The sequence below is a fragment of the Euleptes europaea genome, chromosome 6 (genome assembly GCF_029931775.1).
Source record: "Euleptes europaea isolate rEulEur1 chromosome 6, rEulEur1.hap1, whole genome shotgun sequence".
Classification (NCBI taxonomy): domain Eukaryota; kingdom Metazoa; phylum Chordata; class Lepidosauria; order Squamata; family Sphaerodactylidae; genus Euleptes; species Euleptes europaea.
This window is the reverse complement of record NC_079317.1, coordinates 104,258,246-104,264,476: the sequence shown is the minus strand read 5'-3', so window position 1 is coordinate 104,264,476 and position 6,231 is coordinate 104,258,246. Positions and strand designations below refer to the sequence as shown.

General features: G+C 42.6%; 1 protein-coding gene across 1 annotated transcript; it reads right to left on the bottom strand.

Moving 5' to 3' along the window:
• Positions 1-2,241: 2,241 nt before the first annotated feature.
• LOC130479632 (olfactory receptor 1019-like) lies at positions 2,242-3,204 on the bottom strand. The gene has a single exon (XM_056852027.1). The coding sequence runs from the start codon at positions 3,202-3,204 to the stop codon at positions 2,242-2,244; it is 963 nt and encodes a 320-aa protein (XP_056708005.1).
• Positions 3,205-6,231: the final 3,027 nt, after the last annotated feature.

Genomic DNA, 6,231 nt, shown 5'->3' with positions numbered 1-6,231 from the left:
ACTTCCCTAATGTAAACTTGTATCCTTTCCCATTCAAGATAGCTCTGCTGCACCTCATCCTTTTGTGTTCTGCCATTATGTGTAATCAATTCTATTGTATGATCCCTATAAAGATGACCAGTATTTCCCCCATCTGTATTCTGACCTTAAGTTTGTATGGACCTACTGAACTCGTTTTGCTTTCTTAATAAAACTTTTAACTCGCTGCAACGTCTGGAGTGAAGTTTACCATTACTGGTATGCAACGAGATACTGAAGTCCTGACAGGCGTTCCTTCTCATAGAACGTTCCCACTCTCACTAGCGCCCTCCTTAGGCCAACTGGGTTCTTGAAAGAAGTACTGTGTCATCGGCATAGAGCAGAATATGAATATGCCTGTCCGCTAGTTTAGGTGGATGTAAATCTGGTGTGTTCAAGGAACTGACTATGTTATTTATATAATAGGCAAATAGCAGGGGGGCAAGTAAACAGCCCTGCCTAACTCCTCTATAGGTGTTTATGGGGATGGTAAGATGTCCTCTTCTATTGCACCTGACTCTCAGTGCTGTCCGTTCATGTAGGGTTCGCAGCAGCAACAGGAGCCTTTTATCTACATTTGAGGCTTCGAGCTTGTCCCAGAGTAAAGGTCTGGAAATCGAATCAAATGCTGCCCTAAAATCAATGAATGCCACATATAAAGAGGGTTGTCCCTTATTAGAATATTTCTCTAATGTTGCAGGACAAGGCAGTGCTCTATCGTTGCTCTCCCTTCCCTAAAGCCTGCCTGCTCGATTGCCAAAATATCCTCTTGATTGAGCCAAAGGGTTAATTTATCTAGCAGGTGCCTATTTCTGGGTATGGTATCAAATGCTCATTCCAAGTCCATAAATGTGGCATATAGTTTGCCATTTGAAGGGAAGAGTATTTTTTCCACCAAAAGGGCCCAGACATTCAACAAGATTGCGAACCTCTGCCCTACAGGATGCACCCACACTGATTAAAGAAGAGCTAGTGACAGGAAACATGATGGACTTCCTTTAAGACTATTGAGAAGACTGTAGAAGCCAGCTCATTTCATCTGCCTACCTCTTATCTTCCTCCTCTTACTAGTTAAGGTTCCAAGGACTAGCCTTACATTCAGACTGCAGTTACTGATAATATTAGAATCTGGCTCTTATTCTATCAATAATTTGCAATATTTGCTCCTGGCTTGTAATGTCTTCCTCTGCTCAGAAAAGTTCCAAGCCTTCCAAGGGCCACTTAAATTGGAGGAAGGCTTCATAGTTTAGAATAAAGCTTCAAACTTTGTGGAGTTGAATGGCAGGATTAAAGCCAATATTTTTCATGTTCTCTAAAAATGTTAGTATGGAATGCAGACATCTTCATGTCTTGTGTCAGTTCAAATAGAGCTAGATTATAATTTTAAAAGGATTGTGTTTAATCTATTTTGAGGGTTGTGCCCTCAATTCAGTAATCTTCTTCCACTAATCCCAAATATAGCTATTTTCTTAGGAAATGTTACCTTCTATATGAACTTCATGTGAACAGCATGAGTTTTACAAAGTCAGCAAGGTAAGATTTTTAAAAAACCAACCCAACTCTAAATATTGTCGAAGGCTTTCACGGTCAGAGTTCATTGGTTCTTGTAGGTTATCCGGGCTGTGTAACCGCGGTCTTGGTATTTTCTTTCCTGACGTTTCGCCAGCAGCTGTAGCAGGCATCTTCAGAGGAGTAACACTGTCCTTCAGTGTTACTCCTCTGAAGATGCCTGCCACAGCTGCTGGTGAAACGTCAGGAAAGAAAATACCAAGACCACGGTTACACAGCCCGGATACACAGCCCGGATACACACGGTTACACAGCCCGGATAACCTACAAGAACTGTGAGGATCCGTCCCGTGGGCCCGGCCTCTATCCCTCCCCGCCCGGCCGTTTGTCCCTCCGAGGGCTTCGCGGGCGGCGGAACAGCCGGTTCCACCCCCCCAACCACGGCCAGCTGGCCTTCCCACCCAGTAAGTGCGCCGCCGAGTAGTCCCGCTGCCGGGGCTTGCCCGGGCGCGGGACAAGAACCAATCAACCCAACTCTGTTCTATATATTAATTTATCCTGGAAGATGTGTTCAATTACTTGAATATTGGATGCAGTATAGCACACAAGCAAATACATTTCAGTCTCCTGTGTCTCGGTTTCCTAGTGCCTTCAACATACTTAACAGCACATCAGTTCGTAACATTCAACAAAATGATTTCCATTGACAAATATTTATAACTTCCTCATGCCCCTCAAGAAAGCTACCTCACGTGTTTGAATTCTTCTCAAGACGTTTTTCACTTCCTTGTTCCTCAAACTGTAGATCAGGGGATTCAGCATGGGGATCACCACAGTATAAAACACGGAGGCCCACTTGTCCTGGTCCAGGGAGTAGCTAGAACTTGGACGTAAGTACATGAAGACTGTTGTTCCATAGAAGATGGTTACAGCCATTAAGTGTGAGGCGCATGTTGAAAAGGCCTTTTGTTTTCCCTCAAGTGAGCGAATCCGCAAGATTGCAGACAGGATGAATGTATATGAGACCAAAATTTCTCCAGAAGTGAATATGCCCAGGACTGTAGCAAACACAAACAGCACCATTTGATTGAGGCTTGTGTTAGTGCAAGAAAGAGCTAACAATGGGGGAACATCACAGAAGAAATGGTTGATGATGTTGGAACTGCAGAAAGATAATGTGAAGGTGGAAACTGTTTGTGTCATTGCATTAAGAAAGCCAATGAAGTAGGATCCAGCCACCATCAGGATACACTTTTGGGAGGACATAGTAACCATGTACATGAGTGGATTACAGATAGCTTCATACCGGTCATATGCCATTGCAGCCAGGAGGATGCATTCTGTACTTGCACAGAAGACAAAGAAGTACATCTGTGTAGCACAGCCTATGTAAGAAATGGTTTTCTTTTCTGCTAAAAAATTCTTCAGCATATTGGGGGCAATGGCTGAGGAATATCCAATATCTAAGAAAGACAAATTGCTGAGGAAGAAATACATGGGGCTCTGGAGTTGAGGATCCATCCAGATTAACATAATGATCCCAAGATTTCCAGCCATGGTGACTAAATACATAATTAACACTATAACAAAGCACAATTGCTTTATTTTTGGATTTTCCACTAATCCCAAGAGGACAAACTCTGTCACGTTTCCATGATTTTGCTTATCCATTTCCATGCTGTACCTGTTCTCTCTTGGTAGGATTTGATTTACTGATGAAATATGATCTGTAATTTAGAAAAATAATGTCATATGTTAGAAGCAGTGACCAATACAGACCTCAGAATGGACAGAGAGGGTTAAACTAATTGGCTGCTTCGGGCTGAGGTAGGAAACAAACATTTCAGTGAACATTGGGCAGATGCACTAAAAGCTACGGAGAGAGGAGCATGTTAGGATTCAATCTGTTTTGGGTCTTTTATGCATGGCTGTTTCACTCACAGCCACCCCTCCGACAACTTCAGATCTTTGTTTGGATTATGCATGCTGTTTCTGACCATCAGAGGTTGCCTTGCATTTCCCCACAATTTGCCGACATTTTGAGGGACTTGTTTTATCTCGAATTTGAAAACGTGGGGAAATGCAGGGGAAGAGCGAGACGACCTGTGATGGTCAGAAACGGCATGCATAATCCAAAAAAGACCTGAAGTCATCGGAGGTGACTGTGAGTGAAACAGCCTTGCATAAAAGACCTTGGGCAGGTTGCTGTTGTCCAAAAACAGCAGGCTTGCAGCTTGTAGTTGCTAGTAGATCCGTGTCTACAAATGTATAGCCATACCTCATTTGTAGAATGTAGCACCTTTAACTAGCTGTGGTTGGTAGGCCTAGTGAAAAATGTGTTCTGTCTTCCGTTATCTATATTCCAGTTATACCCAGATGAGATTACTACAATGCACTCTGTGTAAGGCTTTCTTGAAGATGGTCCAGAAAAATTCATTTGGTCAAAATACAATAGCAAGACAGCTCGTAAGCCCCAGTATTAAGGAAAAAATCTTGGCAGTGTTGAAAGACCTCTACTTTCAATTTGTTTCAGGGCACAGTTGGAAGTGCAAATTCTTACCTTTAAAGTCTCCAGTAGACCTAGAGGGTCGTCTATGAGCCTGCCTGAGAATTAGTATCCACTTGGAAGGCCCAAATCTATGTGCCTTAGAAACAAAGGTGACACCAAGAATTTTCTTTGTTGTGGCTTTTCATTTATGGAATGCTCTCTGTATGACTTATGCCAAACCTGAAGTATTTTGGGTGACACATGCAAACCTTTGTGCTTACTCAAACATTTTTATTTTTCTGTTGTGTGTGTGTTAAGTGCCGTCAAGTCGCTTCCGACTCATGGCGACCCTATGAATGAAAGTTCTCCAAAATGTCCTATCTTTGACAGCCTTGCTCAGATCTTGCAAATTGAAGGCTGTGGCTTCCTTTATTGAGTCAATCCATCTCTTGTTGGGTCTTCCTCTTTTCCTGCTGCCCTCAACTTTTCCTATCATGACGGTCTTTTCCAGTGACTCTTGTTGTCTCATGACGTGACCAAAATATGACAGCCTCAGTTTAGTCATTTTAGCTTCTAGGGTCAGTTCAGGCTTGATTTGATCTATAACCCACTGATTTGTTTTTTTGGCAGTCCACGGAATCCGTAACACTCTCCTCCAACACCACATTTCAAAGGAATCTATTTTCTTCCTATCAGCTTTCTTCACTGTCCAGCTTTCACACCCATACATAGTAATAGGGAATATGATGGCATGAATGCCAGAGTCACATCCTTACACTTCAAAATCTTTTCTAGCTCCTTCATGGCTGCCCTTCCCAGACTCAATCTCCTTCTAATTTCTTGGCTGCAGTCTCCCTTTTGGTTGATGGTGGAGCCAAGGAATAGAAAGTCTTGAACAATTTCGGCTTCCTGTGAAGATGCCGACCCAGCGCCATGTCTTCTGAGTTCGCTCGGAAGAACCGAGAGGTGTTTTAAATCGGGGCTCTCTTCAAAAGCCCCGTCTCCGATCCTAAACAGGGGATTGGAATGCAGGTAACTTCCTGCTGCCGAGAAGAGCGGTTTTGACTCCCAACCTCCCCCCTCCTGCAGAGGGGGAGAGATGGTTTGAGTCCCGCCGGCTGAGGAGGATTTCATCGCCATAAAACACCTCGAGGAACAGAAGCTGTGGTCCCCTTCACATTACACCAATAAATTTTACAAGCAAATGAAAGAGAAACCCCGTCTTTCAAGCTCCATGTAAGTTACTAGAATTCCTTTTGCTTACTACCAAGGATTTGAACAACTGGAATTGTTTAAAATCCAACTAAGACTTTACATCCCACCACCCAGACTTTTAAATGAACATCCTGCTAAAAAGTCTGTTTAAAACAATATAAATTCAATTAGCAGGCAAACAAAAACAACCTGGAAGATTTGAGTGGCATCGATAGCTTCCAATCGACAGCTGTAGTGCGAAGGGGAGGAGGAATATTCTTAGCTTTCGTTTTCCCCGTCTGGAAGAGTCCTCCAGGAAGAGACTTCTCTAGGACTTGGAAATCAAAGAGGAGGGCCGTGCCGGTGTGCCTCGCTCTGTGCAACATCAAAATACATCCTATTCCCTGTATCAGAGTGTCACGGAAGGCTTACATCCTTGCATCTTCCAGTTCTGCCTAGAAACAGTACTAAAGCTAACAGGTTCTTTCTACAACTTTACCGAATTGGTCTGCCTGCTTACATTTATCTCTGGTCGGGGAAAAGGAGAAAGCCACAGACAACTATGGAAATAAACTATCAGAAGATTCAGGAAATGCTGGCTGAGCAAAATGAATTGATAAATGGACTAGTTAAGAAAAAGTTTGAACAGGTCTCCAAGCAACAAGAGCAATCAGTTGCACAAATGACTTTAATCATTACTCAACAGTTTGCTGATGTTATAAATGAGATTAAGGAAATAAAAACCCAAGTTTCACAAATGAAAGACAGTATGAATAAGATGCAACTTTCAATTAACAACAACACGGATGATGTCAACAGGCTTAAGAAAGACATGAATTCCCAGGCACAACTAATTGATGCTATACAATTTCAAGAACAGCAAATAAAAGATCAACTTGCTATTTTGGATTTACAGCAAAGAGAATATAATCTACGCATACGCAATTATCCGGAACGACTGGGGGTTACCAGAGATGACATCATTAAATCATTGGCTGAAATATTCCATCTAAATGCACAAG

Coding starts and splice junctions, on each gene's coding strand:
- LOC130479632 (XM_056852027.1), bottom strand. CDS start 3,204: ATGGAAATGGATAAGCAAAATCATGGAAACGTGACAGAGTTTGTCCTC.